Source organism: Arvicanthis niloticus, chromosome 3 (genome assembly GCF_011762505.2).
Source record: "Arvicanthis niloticus isolate mArvNil1 chromosome 3, mArvNil1.pat.X, whole genome shotgun sequence".
NCBI lineage: Eukaryota > Metazoa > Chordata > Mammalia > Rodentia > Muridae > Arvicanthis > Arvicanthis niloticus.
The window spans coordinates 82,429,314-82,446,887 of NC_047660.1; the positions used below are offsets into that span (position 1 = coordinate 82,429,314).

Here is a 17,574-nt window from a genome sequence, read left to right on the forward strand (position 1 = left end):
AGAAAGCCAGATTTGTCTAAGAGATCAGAAGTAGTGTCTCAAAGAAACAACTTCTAAGCTGGGGCCAGGGCAGGCAGGGACTGGCTTAAAAGACAGGTGGACTAGAAACTTCCAAAGCCAGGGTTTCACCTCTGTGTTAGCCATTTTTCCTAACCACTCTTTCCTGTGCCAGGAGTTGGTCAGAACCTGCAAGACCACCTGGAGATCTACATTCAGCAAGCATGCACACAACCCATCACCCTCCACTCTGCCCAGAAGCCTCTGCGGAAGGTCTGCATCGGTCTAGAGTGGCTCTGGAGGTTCACAGGTGGGCCTGCCTCCCGGTGAACTTGGTGGCTGTGGTCTGTGGGCATCATGGTTTTCTTCCTGAAGAGCCAAGACAGGCCTCAGGCTGCTAGTATAAAGCTAGATGACTGTCACCCAAGCCCACTTTGTAGTCTGTGAGGTGAGGACACAAAGGTCCTGTCTGGCTGGTCTCTGCAAGGGGACAAGAGGCAGTAGCACATGTTGAGAGTCTGAGCACAGGACCTTGCTCAAGGTGACACCCACTGAACAGATCAAAGGGCTCATAAACCAGGTGATCTTAGCAGACCTGAAGCCCCTCACTTAGCATGCAGCTGTTTTCTTTTAAAGTTGTAATGCCAGGTATAGCCACCTGGGGAAAGAAGGGAATTATGGACAACCTGATGCCAAGCCCAGGAAGAGGAACACTGGGAACAGCTGGGCCACCTGCCATGTCCTAACTGGCTCTTCTGCCTTGTCCTCATGTGACCTTCAGGGGATGGAGCCACAGCCCATCTTGAGACCGGAGGGTTCATCCGTAGCCGGCCTGGGGTCCCCCATCCAGACATCCAGTTCCACTTCCTCCCATCACAAGTGATTGACCATGGGCGGAAACCCACCCAGCAGGATGCTTACCAGGTATGCAGACAGCCATGGCCAGAGACTCTGCCTTCATGCTCCTGGATTAGAATAGATTTTCATGGTGTGATCTGTTCCACCACGTAGACCTCCGTTTAGTACTCTGCCCACAATGGCTACTGTCTGACTGGAAGAGGAAAGGGAACCTAAATCTCACTCACTCCAGGGAGAGAGCCCAGGAGCCGGTCCACAGGATGTGCAGAGGGCAGGATCTGTTACAGTGACAATAGGCAAAACTACCTGAGCCCTGGGAATCAGCCCATGAAAGTTTCAGACAGAGGAGTAAAGGCCAGACGGGATGGAGGGCTGTATACTGAATGCTGAGTCCCCATCCACGGGGAACTTAGGGCTTAAGTTTCTGAGCTGTAGTTAATGGAGATTACTGTGAACTGTTACCTCTGAACCCTTCTAGGTACACGTGGGAACCATGAGGGGCACAAGTGTGGGCTGGCTGAAACTGAGAAGTGCTAACCCTCGGGACCACCCTGTGATCCAGCCCAACTACTTGTCAACAGGTAACAGAAGCTACATTTGTAGCCCCTGGGCCTGCCATAGAGTTAGGGAAGGTTCATAGGGTTCCCATTTGTCCCTAGTCCTTACTGGGATCCCATTGCCTAACACTGGGGTTGCCCTCAGTTCTAGGTCACACAAGGTAGCCTGGGCCTCACTACACAGCAGGACAGAGGTACCACTTTCAGACCCGTCTGTAGGAGGAACAGCTGCCAGGCCTGTGCATACTACCCACCTGGTCTTCCCCGCCTCTTTGGGAACATGCTGCATTCCCAAGCCTGCCTCTTTGTATGCACCACAGAGATTCATGCCCTTCGAGCGAGGTTTTACACTCCACCCCCATGGGATGGGGGTTTGGCACCCACATGGTAGCAGAGATAGATTGTACATCTTTAGCCCTGGCTTACAGAGATGTCAGACCTCAGACCTGGCACTGTTTGTCTAGGATACTTGGTTGCTAGTAATTGCCTCTGGGCAGGTGACAAGCTTGCTTCTCCAAGTCCTTGATCTTTGTTCCGTGGTTTGGCCAGCAGCGTAAGAGAAGGGAACCTCACTTATTTCTCCTCCACAGAAACTGATGTCGAGGACTTCCGTCAGTGTGTGAGGCTGACGCGAGAAATTTTTGCACAGGAAGCCTTGGCTCCCTTCCGGGGAAAAGAGCTGCAGCCTGGAAGCCATGTCCAATCAGACAAAGAGATAGATGCCTTTGTGCGGGCAAAAGCAGACAGTGCTTACCACCCCTCCTGCACCTGTAAGATGGGCCAGCCCTCTGATCCTACCGCCGTGGTTGACCTGCAAACCAGGGTCATCGGGGTAGAAAACCTCAGAGTCATTGATGCCTCCATCATGCCCAGTGTGGTTAGTGGCAACCTGAATGCTCCCACAATAATGATCGCAGAGAAAGCAGCTGACATTATTAAGGGATTTCCTGCACTCCGGGACAAGAATGTTCCTGTCTATAAGCCCCAGACTCTGGACACCCAGCGTTAAGACAGACAGCCATTGCCTGAGGACGACAGAGGAGCTCGTGCCAAGCCAAGAGATCCTACGAGTACAGCCTGCCCCAGATATTTCTGAAACTGTGTAGAAACTTGGGACCCAGATACCCCTACTCTTGGCTCAGACCTTCATGGTATCTGAGGAAATGAGGCCATGGTAGCCAGTGAGACAAGTCCCTTTTCCCAGTGTCCCTCTGAGGGCCCTCCACAAAAAGGCTAGCAAGCAAGCTGGGGCCTTCCTCCTGACCTCCTGGAGTTAGCAGTTAATTAGGGCAGTTCACTCTTGTCATGGTTTTCTCTTATGGTCTCCAGCCTTCTCCAGCTCAGAGCTCTGCTTCCAGGAGTGGGATGATCCTTTCCCTGGTCTCCCACCTACGGCCATTTCTGCCAAGTCAGGGTGGTTGAAGTGGACTGGACTCTCCAAGGAAGCTTTAGCTGAAGCCAAGAGCCAGGCAGCAGCTCAGCCAGGGCTGGTTACCTGAGTTCATGTCCCCGATTAGAGGGAAAGGCAGCTGGAGGACACCTTATCCCCCTCTTCACTTCTCTTCTGCCAATTTAAATCTGAAGAGTGAGGTGCAGGGATGAGGGCTCAGGTGACTGCAAGACTCATGCCTACCTCTCTGGTTCTCATCTTATGAAACCGTCTAGAGGAGAGGCTTGCAGGACGTTGTTCAAGAAAAGGCCAGCTTGACCTTACTGCCAAAGATTTCATTGTTTAACCCCTACCACACAAAGGTGCAGGAATATAGAGCCAGTCCCACAGGCCAGTCACTACCTCATGCCAAGGACATGAGCCTACGAGGACCTTTCATGGTGGCCCTGGAAGTGGCCCAGGCACCAGAGCTACTTCTGCAGACAGGACCGACCGTTTCTTATACTCCAGACATGGGAACAGCATGGCACCGAGGCTGATGGAGAACAGCAAAGAACTTTGGAGTGAAAGACAAGCCAGCCAGTATTTGAGTCTTGGGTCAGGGGAGCGAATACCAGCAGCCTTTACAAGAGCTCCTTGTAATTCCTCATAATTAAGATGTAATCAGTAACTTATCTTTGAACCAAGATGCCTCATCCTAACTGTTCTTACAAGAGCATGAGAGCCAAATGCATCTTAGGTTAGTTTTTCTGAAGATGTCCAGAGCCATCATTTGTAATGGGGAAGAAAGGGATCACTGTATAGAAACCACATTGCTGAGCGTAAAGGGAGGGGAAATAGCAGGATTCCAGGCTCCCCTAGGATTGACTGGCATGAGCTGTCTTCTAGACTTTTGAGTCCATCTGAGAAGACCCTTCAAAGGGTTCAAAAGAAAAATTATAAACCATCACTTTTACTTTGCAAACCAGGCTGCTCTTGTTTCATCTCACCTTGCCTTTTTCCCCTGTTCCCAAAGAAGGTTAAGAAAATCCTAGGTCTGCCAAGAGATCCTTATAGGACAGGTGTTAGACAGCAATCCTCTGTGGTATCTTCACCAGCACATGTGCCACCCCTGGGAGGGCCATGTTCTTCTCTCAGGCACAGCAGTGTTTTAGAATAAGTGAAGATAAACCCCGGCGTGCTCCTCGGTCACATCCAGGCCTTCCTCTCACTTCGGCACAGGAAGGCCGGCTTCACATGTTGACATGCTTTCGTCACATAAGGAAATGAGTTTCTGGAGACAAGAAGTGGATGTTACATGCCCAGACCTTACAGATGGTGTCAGGACAGAACATGTGGTTTGGAGGGATCCTCACTGAAGCCCCGATGGCTGTTCCTGTTTCCAGCCCAAACAGAACAGATGAACGTGCAGGAGCTCAATCCAAATACCCGGGCAGCCTGGAAGTCCCAGTGCCACTGGGGAGCCAGAGTGGTAGAATGGTGCAGTCCTGCTTTGGTTGTAAAGTGGGGCTCACATAGGCAGTTAGATTGAGTTGCTTGGGGAACTGGACAGGCTTAGTTAAGTAGGCTCCTTAGCAAAGACCCTGTAATACCCCAAACATGGAAGGCCACATGTTGCCAAAACCAGTACACACACACCTAGCAAGCATGCGGCCCATGGTTGATCCCTAGCATCAAAAAGAAAAAGCTTCACTTGTGCCCAGAGCTGTGAGAGCCCCGCTGTGTTTATGGAACCTGGGCCCATCTCACTGTTGGCCAAGTGTATTCCTGACAGGGACACAGACGGGTCATGGATAGAGACAGGGACAACCTGCCAGCATGACTGGAAACAGTCAAAAAAGCGGAAGTCACAGTCAGTGCTCACACAGGAGCCCTGCCTCCGGTACAAGCTGCAGGGTAATTTCCATAAATTCAAATAGATTCTTCTCACCTGCACACCACATCCCTCACACCCCAAGATTTTTCATATTTCCACTGATAAACTACCACAATATCAAACCTAATGCAAAGATTTTATTAGTTCTCAAAATTAAGGGGTGAGGGGAAGAATATGACCTACCCCTAGGCTCAAGCTGGTGACCTGAGTAGCCCCTGCTGGCTGGGGTGTTGTTTATTCTTCAACCACTCTCCTCCCCCTTGTTCTGATATCAGAAGCCAGAAACTGAGCGTCTCCCTAGTTCTCCACTGCCCTCCCAGAAAGCACGCCTGGAATGGATTTCCTGAGAGGTGTGCCCATGATTTGGTGGTATTTTTACAAGTAAACCAACACTCTAACCCCCAGATAAAGGCACAGAGGATAAAGATCGTAGATGAGAGCATAAAACAGGGCTGGTCTGGCTGAAGAGCTGGACCACTGTGAAGTGTGCAGTGCCTTGAAGCGTACCCTTCTGCAGCCATAGCGTGGGAGTCCACAGACCCCGTGGACGTTCCGAGTGATGTTCTTGCTGACGGTTAGCAGACCATAGTGATTTCCACACTTCCTAATGTTGTTAAGAACATGAGCTTAAACTAAAAGTATTCCAAAGAACTCAAAATCAGGGGGTTGGGGCCGGGGCAGGAAAACCAAAAAGCAGAACTATTTAGTCTTAAAACTTCCTTAAAGGGGAGGGAAAAAAAAACATGCTCTACAACTTCAAATTTTTTCTTACAAAGAGAAATTTAATATTAGATGAGAAGTTGAACCAGGCTTAAAGCAGACATACTGGGAAGTGGGACAGCCTGAAAAGCCAGGCAGCATTGATGGCTGACTTTGGGGCAGATCACCCATTCCAGAACACACAACGAGTGTGATCTGCTGACGTTAACGTCGCATGGTCAGACAGACAGACAGACAGACAAGACACCCAGCAAGACAGAGTCCAAGGTAAATGCTGATGGTGGTTTAGCCCTTTAGGAGAACAGCACTCTCTGCAGCTGGTGTGAAGTTACTATTGGCCTCGGAGGAGACCAAGGGCAGCAAAAGCTGCCTGAAGCTCTCCCGGCAGAGCCAGCTGTGTGAGGAGAGCTCCCCATACAAAGGAATTATTACACAGTTTATTCTGAAGAATGCTTTGCATTTTAATAAAAAAAAAAAAAGGCTTTATGTCAGGAAACAGTCATTCACAAACCTTGAAGTGTTTCTGCATCTGGAGTAAGAATGTCTTCCGAAGAGGTTTTCGAGGTCTTTATAATAAAACTTATTTACAAAAAGAAAAATTGTTTCCACAGGTTGTCTGTGTACTAGTTAAAAATTTTGAACCCAAATTGCTACCTGTATTTTTTGATTGCAGAGAATCCTTAGGAAAGTAATGGGATGAGATCTCATGATGCTGACAGAAACCTTGACAATTCTAAAGATCCCAACGCTAACTGTCCCCAGGCGTGCACTCAGAGTGCTTGTATTCTCGTGAAAACCTCAGCCCTCGCTCAGCTGTGTGTGACAGCTCTCGAAGAGAACACCCCGCACAGCAGCTGTGAAAGGCGATGGGGCCCCACAGTGCTCCCCTCTTCCCCCATGCAGTATACCTCTTAGTTCTTAAGCAGCCTTGGGGATGTGAGCAGATGTGGGCCGCTCACCTGTGTGGTTCTGCATCAGAGACCCAGAAGCATCTTGCATGGGCAGCTGAGGAAGCCGGACCAATGGATGCCACCGGGCCGAGTAGCCAGCTGGACCTGCTGTATAACTAACTGACCAGGGGATTATTAAAATAGAACTAAACCAAAGACGACAGCAACCCATGTGGATGAGCGGTGCAATATAAAATCATAGAACCCAAAGAAAAGACTGCAAATAGTCAACTTGATATCTTACATAAAGATAGGTTTATAGTAACTCAAAATAGCTTAGAAAAAGTTCTGAAGTGCCAAGTTCTTAAGAACTCAAAAGTTTATCCCCAAAAGATTCTTTTACTGAATATGTGAGAATTGGCTCTAATTCTCCTAATTCTGTTTAGCCCCAGTAAAAATACTAATAATTTCTAGGTTTTGGTGGGAAACTACGATTGTTAGGACCCGTGGATATTGCTGCAGTTCAAATACGGTACGATAATTACAAAATATAGACCATCTCTTTACAAATACAAATTGTATATTACAAGTCATGTACAGTAAATCTATAATTTTTAAACAAACTAACATATCTAAGTTTTACCTGGTTTGCAAGTGCGGTACTCTTCCAGTTTACAGCTGCCCTTAATGTGACAGAACTGACCATCTGAGTGATGTTCTCTTGTGTAAACTGGCAGCGCTTAACAAAATGGTCCGGTCCCACTCCCCTTGTTGTGACCACTAGTGGCTGGGTTCTGATGTGTACCTTTCAGAACAGCTGCACAGAAACCAGGAACCAGTGTGTTGGGGGAGGGGGCTCAGAAATGGATATGCCGGGCCCAGTGAGTGTCTGATATGCTAGACCGATGGTTGAGGTAATGACACAGGCATGGTGATTGTCATCACCTTTAACCTCTCTCATGTCTGCAGGCAAATGGGCATGGGCATGCACCCTGGGTGGGAGATGTGAACTCCTGGGCAGCCCTCTGGCCTCTGTGCAGGCCAGGCTGCTGTTCTTGCCCATCCTCTCCAGGGGCCAGACATCCTGTCTTCTGAGGCTGGGCCCCAGCATGTGGCATAGCACATGCTTGGCCGCTCAGAACCTGCTCCTACCAGGTTTATGGCTTCCTTGAGGCATGAAATCACTTGTACAAAAGTCTAATTGAGCATTTTTCTCCCAACTAGTGCCTAAACTTTCCTAATTATGAGGCACTTTATCCCTGGCCCTCCCATGCCCGTCTCAGGCTGGAGCCAGCCTGCCCTCACTGGGCTACAAGGTGGTAATGCAAATCATTTCATCTGCCAGGTCCTCTTCCTCTCGCCCAGGGTCTGGCTCCTCGTCACTGTAGCCAGGACCAAAGTCCTGGAGCTCATAGTCCTGGCGGTGTGAGATGGGGCCCATGTCCCCATTGGTTCGAGGACACACACTGCCATTGAGCAGGGTGCTGGCTGCACTTTCCATCTCATCTATGGTTAGGTCACAGGCATCGGCAATCTCATGTTTTGTTGCTGAGACAAATTTGGGGTCCCTTGCGTAGCGTCCCAAGCCTTCAGATATCAGGACCTGTACAGGAGAGATGATCAAAGGCATGAGGAAAGCTCTGCTTCAGCTGTCACTGCTCGGCATGCTCTGGTCCATGCATGAGCAAGAGTGAGAACACTGGGGATGTAGCACTGACTGGTACTGCAGGATGGCAATCTTTGGTGGGGCTTGGCAGTGCCAGCTGGTTTTCACTCAGGTCTTAAATACTGCTGAGAAACCACCCTCGGGTGGCATGGCTGCAGGGCCCACCATGTCGCCACTGCTCCCTCCCCATGTGACAGCGGTTCTCCTGTTTCTGCTGCTGTCTAAGATTTGCCCAGAGGTCAAAGGCCACCCATACTTACTGCCTCCACCAGGCTGTCTGCACTCCTCTGCTTGTCGCTGTTTTTGTTCCGGAAGCTGCTGGGGACAGTCAGGCTAGCTGGTGTGAAAGTCCTATAGGAGATGTCAGGTTCATCTGTGTACCAGGAACTGCGGTGTAGGGATGGCAGGCTGCCATTGACCTGGTCCATAGACTCTGAGCGGTCCACCTGAATCAAAGGGGTGTAGCATGGGGTCCAGTCTCGGTATGGAGGGGTTGCTGGAGGGGTGGCCCATGACCGGGTAGAGTGGCTCGGTGAGTACTTCTGCGCTTTACTGGAATCTAGGCCTGCAACAGCCATGATCTGAAGAGGGAAGCAGAGAGAGGTCTGAGCCTTGGCCCCAGTCTGGCGCGTGGCTGCTGTGCAGGAACCCCTCTCAAAAGACTGGGGAAAGATGCATGTGGAGCAGAGACTGTGAGCTGGCCAGGGAACCAGCCTCCTCAAAGACTAGGTCTTCCTTCCTCAAAGCCATAAGGCATTCTCTGTGACTGAGCTGTCAGTTCCTAACTTATGTAACTACTTCAGGATGAAGAGGAACTGGAAAGACGGATAAGTAAGCTGTGGTGTGTGAACACACTATCCAGGGCTCTCTGAGCTTCAGGACTAAAACATGGTTTTCAGAGAAAACCATGGACTCTGGCTCACGCAGGAAAACCACCATTCTCTCTACTCTAGTGCCTCTCATTCTGCAGTGAGTGTTCTGCCTGCCCTGAAACGCTGGGCACAGCCACGATTCTTACATGTCCTTCATGGGAGAGCCACCTTGGGATGTGTGCTAATACCTGTTTGCACTGTAGCCAAGGAATCCAGGACAACCTAGGCCAGTGGCTGTGGTAAGACTTAGGCTTGTGCCTGGTGGATCACAGGCCCCTCCCTTATAGACTTCCTCGACTGAGTTATGGCATCTAGTGATCTGGGCTTTCACAAAGTTCATCTTTCTTCCACGAGGATACAGACAAGTGGGCTCAGTGGTTGAGATCACTAATTTATCCTCCAGAGGATCTAGGTTCAATCCCCAGTACCTACACATGGGTAGTTTATAACCATCTGTAACTCCAGTTCTGGGGATCTGACGCCTTTTAAACCCCAAGGGTGTCCATCAGACATGCACATGGTAAACAGACGCATACGGGCATGTAAAATAAAATAACTCCAAAATATGTTTTTTAAGTGCTGGTAGAGGTGACTAGAAAATCTGCAATGGCCACTGAGTACTTATGAGCTCAGAGCTTGGCATCAGAACCTCATTGAGATCGGGGTCTGCTAGCTGGCTAGCTGGGTGCAGGTTTCTGGTATCTCCCTTGATCAATCACCCACACAGGATTTCTGACAAAATAGTTCAAGAAATATAATGAACATATGTGTAGTTTGAATATACTTGGCCCAGAGAGTGGCATTACTTGGAGGCGTGGCCTGTTGGAGGAAGTGTGTTACTGTGGGGGTGGGCTTTGACAATCCTATGTTCAGGTTCAGCTCAATGTGGAATGACAGCCTCCTCCTGACTGCCTTCGGATCAAGATGTAGAACTCTTGCCTCTTCCTACAGTACCATGTCTGCCTGGATGCTGCCATGCTTCCTGTCATGATGACAATGGACTGAACCTCTGACATTATAAGCCAGCCTCGATTAAATGTTTTACTTTGTAAGAGTAAAGTTGCCATGGTCATGGTGTCTCTTCACAGCAATGAAACCCTAAGACAATATGTATATATTCATACATATCTACACATATATATGCAATGCATGAATACATCTACCCTTTCATCTATCCTCAGTGCCTTTCTTGTGAGCTAGTGGCCCCCTAACCCATAGAGGAAGATCACCCACTCTTAGAAACAGAGGGCTCATGCACAAGAAGCTGCCCAAGTAGCTTAATGGAGGAACCACCTCTCTGAAGGAATAATTAGTAGCAGCAGCCGTTACAGGGAATCTTACAAGCAGATGCATTGCCTTAGTTCAGACTGTACCAGTGTTCTTTGACAGGAAGCACGGGATCCAAAGATGCCAGCCTACTCATGTGCATCTCCAGGAGAATGGGCCCTGGGTGGGGAAGATCTACCAGAGAGGGCTACTCCAAGGTTAACCAGATGGGAAGGGGCAGGCTCTTTGCTTCCTCCATGTGTATCCCAGGGGAGAGTGCATCCCAGGAGGGGCCATGGCAAGGGTGAGGCCAGAGTGGCTCACCTGCTGCTGCATCAGGTGCAGGGGTAGGGCAGCGCGGTGAGGCAGGGCAGGCGATGGAAGGGCATCGTCTTGGCTGCTTTGCCTGCGCAGACACTCAAAGTTGAAGGAGGACCTCCGATGGGCTAAGAAGTGAAAGCACATGATGTGTGGTGATGTAAATTCTGTCTGGACCATGTGTCTCGAGAGTCAGGGCCACTTCCTGGGGCATTTGGCAAGGATTCCAGGAAGAAGCAGGCCACATGTTTCGTCAGAGAAAAACAATTACATAATCTCCCAACTAGGGATTGGAAGACTAAAAGGAGCAACCCAGCTGTGGGATGTTCCGATAAGGAAGCAACTGTTTGCTCTCAGGCAGCCCAGGGGAATCTGTGCTGAGTTACAAGCCCTGAGATGTATTGCAGAGATCCATTCTAGAATCTTAGGCATGCCATGCTATCCTACCTCTGCCCTACAAACACTCTGCATCTTTCTGAGATCCCTATATTTAAGCTTCTGTTTTTAAAATGAGAGATTCCATCAACCAGCTTAACCAGGGAAAATAACCAAATTCTTTGCTTAGAAAAAAAACCATCTTTCCTGTCCTAGATGTGAGTGCACCTAAGTACTTGCAGTGTGACAGCAGTTGCAGACAGAGGGTCACTGATGGTCCACAGCTTTTGGATTTATAGTATATGAGGCTTAGATTTCTGGGATCCTTTAGCAAAGCCAGCGGGGTTCTAGAAGCCCTTCTGCCCTGTCGTGGACCTCAGGGAGCCCCCAACCCCCACCCTATCTGTGCTTTGCATTAATCCAACTGTACCTTCTGTGCTGCTAGACTTTCCTAGCACAGCAAAATTCTGCATGCTTTCAGTTCATGTATAGGAAGTCCTCAGGGTCTGGACTAAAGAGGCTTCCCAGACACCTTGGACTCCACAAAAAGCCAGGTCAGAAATGAAAAGCAGGCCAAGCCCTGGTCATTGGCTGGCTGGAAGTAACCAGTGGAGAGGAAACAGAGTCAGCATGCTAGGGCCTCCCAGGTGAGCTGTCAACGGCTTATAAAGAAAGCCACTCCTTGCCTACTAACCAGTGTGATCACAGAAAATGGCCCTCTTGGCCAGCACAGCCTCTAGGCCCTAAGACCTAGACAGGTCAGCAGTTTGTAACTGGAAGAAAAAACAACCCCTCCCACCCATTCAGGATCTACCACTAAAATAAGCCCCGGGGCCCCTTCATCCAGTGAGCTTTGCACTACAGTCTCTGTAAGACATAGCTCTTTCATCTCTCTGCCCTTACCCACTCCCATTGGCTAAGAATACAGGCCAGTTTAGCCAGATGTTCCCCCCTCCACCAGGTCTGCAAACTAGATAGCCCTGGGACCAGGGCACTCAAGTGTCCCCTTGGCTGTGTGAGTGTGGTATAAGTAAAGACACAGACTTGGAAAAGGGGTGGCAGGAACCAAAGACCCCTGCTGGGCCTCGCCTACACCTGTACACTTGGTATCTATGGGTTAAGGAAAGACTTCATTTAGCAGCATGTGTTTGGGGCTAATTAAATATTAAGCATTCAAATGGATTTGATGAGACACCCAGCAGGCTGTGGCAGCTGGGGTGGGGCATGGCAACCCATGTTCTTTCCTGTGTGCACAGTTAGGCTCAGGAGCTTCTTGGTTACTAAACAGAATCCTCGATTATGCTTCATTCCTCAGAAACACCAGAAGTGGATACTCTTAACCATCATCAAACACCACACTTGGCAAAATTCAAATGCCCTTCTAGGGGTTGGCAAAGACTTGGAGATAACCACAGTTACAGGAGAAAGGGCAGCCCCCATTTTCCTTTGTGCCAGGAAAGCACTGTCTACCCCGGTACTGGCTGGACTTAAGAGTTACCAGCACTTCCCATGTAACACACATCCATCATTATCCCAGGGCTAGGATGGGGGCAAGCATGATGCCCTCTGGGAGACTTCACCCTGAACAAGAAAGCTGGCCTCACATGGCGGGGTAGGAGGTAGAAGGCGTCTCCTCGGAGATCTCCGTGAATCATAGCCAATGGGAGAGTCATCGTCTTCTAAGAAACCTTGGGGGTGATGGTAGCCTCGGGGCCTCTCAAAGTCCATGGAGCTGCCTGGGTACCTGTTGTAATAGCTGTAGTTTTGCCTGGCAGTTGATGAGAGAAAACATGAAAAGGTACATGTGAGGTTCTAGGCAAGAAGCCTTTTCTTAACTCCTACAAGCCCTGTCCTATGAGTGGTGGAAGCTTCCAGGTAGAGAGCAAGAACCATCTCAGGAAGTTGGGGCTGGAAGCTTGTGATAAGATGCATGGCAGTTGTTTTCATGCTCAGGACATGCACAGGCCAGAAGCGAATGGTGATCTCACAAAGCTTGTCAACTAGCTACCCTTTACTCATCTCCTGTAAACCATTGTCCTAAGGATCTATCCTCTCCAGGTATCCATCAGGACATGGCGCTTAGAGAACGCCATTAGCGTGCATGCTCAGTGCAATGTAAGAAATGGGAGAAAGTGGTGGGTTCCACTGCTGGGTTCTTGTTTGAAGGGCATGCTTCAGTTCCAAAAAGGAGAGATGCAAAGGCTGGCCTGGGGTTGCTGTTAAAGTAGACTGAGAACAGCAGGGGTGGCTAAGGATCCCTGAGAGGGAGGTCTGGGATGGACAAGCCCCAGGAGTGGGGTACACAGGTCCATGTGGCTCCGAACCAGTGAGTGTGGAAGTTGGGCGTTGGTGGGAGGTGGTGGGAAAGGGCCTGTCAGAGCACAAGTAAGGGTTGTCAGGCTGTGTCTCAGGAGCCAGACATGGCCTTGTTCTAACTCCATTTCAACATTGTGGCCCCAGCCTGATGAGACAGTGAGCCATAGGTCAGGGAGGATTGGGGTAGGTGATTTTGTCCTCCTGTACTGGCTGCACTGTGCCTATTTTTTTTTTTAAAAAAAGATTTATTTATTTTTATTTATGAGTGTTTTGTGAGCATATATGTGTGCCTTGTGCATGCAGTGCCCATTGAGACCAGAAGAGGGCATCAGATCCCCCTGGAACTAAAGTAAATGACAGTTGTTAGCTGCCCTGTGTCATGTGGGTGCTACAAGCTGAACCTGGGTCCTCTGGAAGCATTGCAAACACTCGTCATCCCTGAGCCATCTCCCCAGCCCTGTACAATGCCTACTTTAGCCAGCAGCATCCTTTCTGCAGGACAGAAGCTGGGAGAGGTACCTCTGCTTGAAGAAAGCTGTTCTTACCTCTCGTCCCCCTACCCTCAGCAGCGACCCTTTCATTGGCACAGGAAGCAGGGGTCACTGAGACACCAGCCAGGGTGCCATGCAAACACAGCCAAGGCTGGTGTTCCTAAGTCAGTTAATAAGAACTCATCTCTCAGGCCAGGTGTAGTGGTGCACACCTTTAACCCCAGCACTTGGGAGGTGGAGGCAGGCAGATCTCTGTGAGCTCTAGGCCAGCCTGGTCTACAGAGTGAGTTCCAGGATAGCCAATGCTATGTAGAGAGGCCCTGCCTCGAAATACCCACTCCCTAGAACGATCTAATATCTGAGATTGCAGGGTCTGACAGCCGTTGGAGGTCCAGTTCCCAGGGCCAGAGCCCTCCTGAGGTTCCCAGGGGCCCCAGTGAAATAAGTCAAGCTTGAACTCCTGCCTTGATGTGTCAGAGGAATCTTGAGTGTGGCTCTGACCCCTGAGCAGGAGCAGAGTAGGGGAGGGCTGGTCTTCTGAACCCCGCCCAGGCCGAGCCCCTCACCTGCTCCAGGTGGGAGAGCTGTCGTCCTCGCAGCACTCCTCGCTACTGAAATACTCCTGCTCCCCTAAGCAGCGGGGGTCTCGGAAGTAACCGTGTATCTCAGGGTCTTCACGGCAAATGGTTGGAAGCTGCTCATCTCCCGACTCAGACCTGCAGTTGGGAAAGAGATCTGAAAGCTCGAGGAGGTGGCAGCTAGATCCTTCAGCCATGCCACTGCACCAGCCTGTGTCCTCCCTCAGAGTGCCTGCTTCTTCCTACACATTCCCGCCCCACGGCTGTAGAACTACTCAGGCTCTGGCCAAAGTGCCCTGTGCCTGTACACCTGTGCATCAGTGTGCGTGTGTGCGTGCGTGCATGTGTGTGCGTGTGTGTGCATGTGTGTGTGTGCATGTGTGTGTGTGTGTGTGTGTGCTTGTGGTCTCAGTGCCTTGCACAGTGCTAGGGCCAAACCACTGTGCTTAGAGACCTTGAGACATAGACACTGATGTAATTTGAATAATAGAGCAAGCAGACCTAGAGCCTTCCACTCTGTAATCAGGAGTCCCAAGAAAAGTCTCTAGGTTCCCAGACATCTCCCACTCCCCCAGATCCAACCAATGCAACTTCAGAACCTGGGACAGAGATCTCCATCCTGCCTACTGCACCCAATCAAATTGTGGCTGCTGAAGAAGTTCTGGCTTTTGTGCCACCAGAGAGGAAACTGTTCCTGGAAAATGTCTCCTGAGGTTTCCACTGGCTGCCCCAGGTCAGAGCACTATTTCCATGAAACACCCTGCCTCCTCCTGGCCTCAAGCCAGAGGAGCCCCATGGGCTCAGTGACATCAACCGAGAGCACCTCATTCATTCACTCCTCTGACCAAGAACCTCCTGATCTTACTAGAAGCAATGATCCTGAAGCTCTTTCCTCTCTTGTCCCCAGCAAAATGACCATTCCACCCATAAGTAAGTCCTGTTAACAATGTATATGCGATTATCCCAACACACACACACACACACACACACACACACACACACACACACACACTCACATGGAAGTCAGTGAAGCAGAGGGATCTGGTATTGGTTTTTAGTATGTCTGGGCTATGCTTCTCCTAAGTGCACATGAGAATCTGGACCCCTAAAGCGGCTAGACCTACCCAGCTATACAGGGGCAGGGAAAGTGGAGAGACTGGTGGGGACCAGTTCCTTTGTGAGAAATAAGTGGGAACTGCCCATTCATGAGTGCAATCTCTAGCATTTTGAGAACATTAGATGACTTGGCTAAAAAGATATTTTTCTTCTTCCTTGGCACTGAGCAAATGTAGTGGGGAACAGGTCAGCACAGTTTTAAAACAAAGACAGAAGCAACAAGCACCTACCTAATGTAAGTCTCATAATAGCGGGTTCTATCCAGGAAAAGCATACCATGGGAGGGAGGGAGAAGAGAATAGTTAAACATTTCCAAAAGCATTAGATACACAGATACCAGCCTGTCTTCTGGAGTGGGGCTGGGCAAACCACAGTTTGCTGGCCAGCTATAACCTACTATCTTTTTTTGTGTGGCCCATGATCTAGGAAGAGATTTCACATTTATAAAAAAGGGCAGGAAACAAAGTAAAAAGAAGAGAACCCTTTCACTCTTTCTAATTCTACAAAGCCCAAATTCCGGTGTCTACAAGCATAGCTTTATGGGAACACAACTGCTTAAGAATGTTCCCTGGCTGCGTTCACCCTGCTATGGCAAAGTTGGGTAGTTTTGCAAGATAAACTGAATGGTCCCCAAAAGTAAAATACTGGCCCCTTACAGAAGACATTTACCAACTCCTATCCCAAAGCATGTTGTCATAACTAAGGAAAATGGATTCTGTGGCTGCTGTTGTTTTAAGAGAACACTTCATGCAGCAGATGGGTAGTGGGTGATCCCTTATGTGGTAGGTCCCTCACACGGGCAATATACAGAGAGGCCAAGAGGCAAGTGGCACTCAGGTTCAAATACAGATGTCCTCGGGGAGTTGCCATGTGCCAGAGCACAGGGCAGAAGACTTGCCCTGCAGAACAGGTGTGACAAGGACAGACACTGCATCACCTTTTCAAGGTTACCTTTTAATACTGGACCTTCTTTGAAGCTCTCTGTCGTGCTTGTAGGAGTAATGCCCATTTTCAGATACATGCTCAAGGTTCCCAATGCTGGGCCGCTTTCCGTGGGCAGCTTTGGACATATTGGCATTATTGAGATTGGCATTTGTTGAGGTGGGAACTTGCTTCCCTATGGAATTATGGTTATGATGGCTATGACACACCGAATTTCCTGCTGGAGGAAACAGCGGTTTCTCAGTATCACTTGCAGGTGGAATTGAAGGCCTTTGGACATGCAGGGGACGGTGGGTGGTATTGGTCTGCTGAAGGGAATCTCTCCTATCACTATTAACATGATTGACATGGTTTCCAAGCAGGGCACCATTTCTCTGCAAAATAATGGGAGACAACACCAGGTAATTTAACAAGTATTTGATGCAGGCTAGCTACGTTAGGTCATTTTTCTCTACATGAAACACAAACTCTAGGCAAGCTCCAGAGGACCCCTGTGAAACAACCTGAGGGTCTCTTTCGGTGGTCAGGTGAACGTACTCGTGTGGCAGTGGGCCCACCTGAAATGAGGAAGGTTACCAAGTCCTGAGCTGGGGAGCAAGCCCTCTGCTGCCCCTTGGGTATGTTCTTCCAGTCGCTCCAAGATGAGGTGACTTAAGCCCAGCTGGCTTGGTGGGTAGCCCCAAGGTGGGGTACTTGACATTTTCTCTGAGCTGGGAGGTTGAGGGCTGGCTGGCAGATCAAAGAACTGCTGGAGCAGAAGGAAGGCAGCGTGGACAGCTGCTAGAAAGACCCAGAATGTTCCTGTACTCTGGTCAGTTGGCTGTGGCCAAGCTGAGAAGCTGACAGCTGGGGACAGGGTGGGGGGAAAGCTCAGGAAAGGGGCTGGTCTGGCCCACAAGAGGTGCTGGTGAATGGAGAGGTCCCAGGGTGGGGCAGGGCAGGATGTGCAAGCCTCTCTAGCCCCTGCCACTGGTTTGTATTCTCCACATTCCTCTGTGGATCAGAGCCACCCCAACCAAAGCCCCGCCCCACTATCTCCATGTGGCCAGTGAGTAGCTAGGCATGGAATAATTACTTTGAATACATCTTCTTCTTCTGGTTTGGATTCTTCTGGCTCGTCATCTTGCAAGTCACAGGATATAGCCCTTCGGATTTCTGGCCCAATGTCATGCAGGGTCCTTAATCCCGCCTAGGTCAATGAAAATGGCAGAACAGGTTAGATATAGAGGAGCCGTGGTCCAGCCTGATGGAGCAGTAGGAGGGGAAGCTTTCTCCAAAGGCCAATTCAAGGAACTACTGACTAACTGTAACTGTGACCTAGGCTGTTAGGGATGGGATGTCAGTAG

General features: G+C 49.7%; 2 protein-coding genes across 24 annotated transcripts in view; one reads left to right on the forward strand and one right to left on the reverse strand.

The window, feature by feature from the left end:
- Positions 1-5,336, forward strand: part of Chdh (choline dehydrogenase) — a 28,417-nt gene extending 23,081 nt beyond the window's left edge. For all 4 annotated transcript variants that reach the window (XM_034497322.2, XM_076931335.1, XM_076931337.1 and 1 more), the window contains 4 exons: positions 173-307; positions 779-921; positions 1,334-1,436; positions 2,003-5,336. In XM_034497322.2, the coding sequence (XP_034353213.1) occupies positions 173-307; positions 779-921; positions 1,334-1,436; positions 2,003-2,421 (800 nt within the window). In that variant the 3' untranslated portion in view covers positions 2,422-5,336. The remainder of the gene's footprint in view (positions 1-172; positions 308-778; positions 922-1,333; positions 1,437-2,002) is intronic.
- Positions 5,337-5,439: 103 nt separating this feature from the next.
- The window catches only part of Cacna1d (calcium voltage-gated channel subunit alpha1 D), a 428,745-nt gene continuing 416,610 nt past the window's right edge, over positions 5,440-17,574 (reverse strand). For 17 of the 20 annotated variants that reach the window (XM_076931328.1, XM_076931316.1, XM_076931314.1 and 14 more), the window contains 8 exons: positions 17,304-17,417; positions 16,238-16,602; positions 15,517-15,543; positions 14,159-14,308; positions 12,390-12,553; positions 10,417-10,538; positions 8,215-8,535; positions 5,440-7,891 (listed from right to left, as the gene is read on the reverse strand). In XM_076931328.1, the coding sequence (XP_076787443.1) occupies positions 7,598-7,891; positions 8,215-8,535; positions 10,417-10,538; positions 12,390-12,553; positions 14,159-14,308; positions 15,517-15,543; positions 16,238-16,602; positions 17,304-17,417 (1,557 nt within the window). In that variant the 3' untranslated portion in view covers positions 5,440-7,597. Of the gene's footprint in view, positions 7,892-8,214; positions 8,536-10,416; positions 10,539-12,389; positions 12,554-14,158; positions 14,309-15,516; positions 15,544-16,237; positions 16,603-17,303; positions 17,418-17,574 lie in introns of those variants that run through there. The other 3 variants (XM_076931317.1, XM_034497325.2, XM_076931330.1) reach the window with 2 other exon arrangements.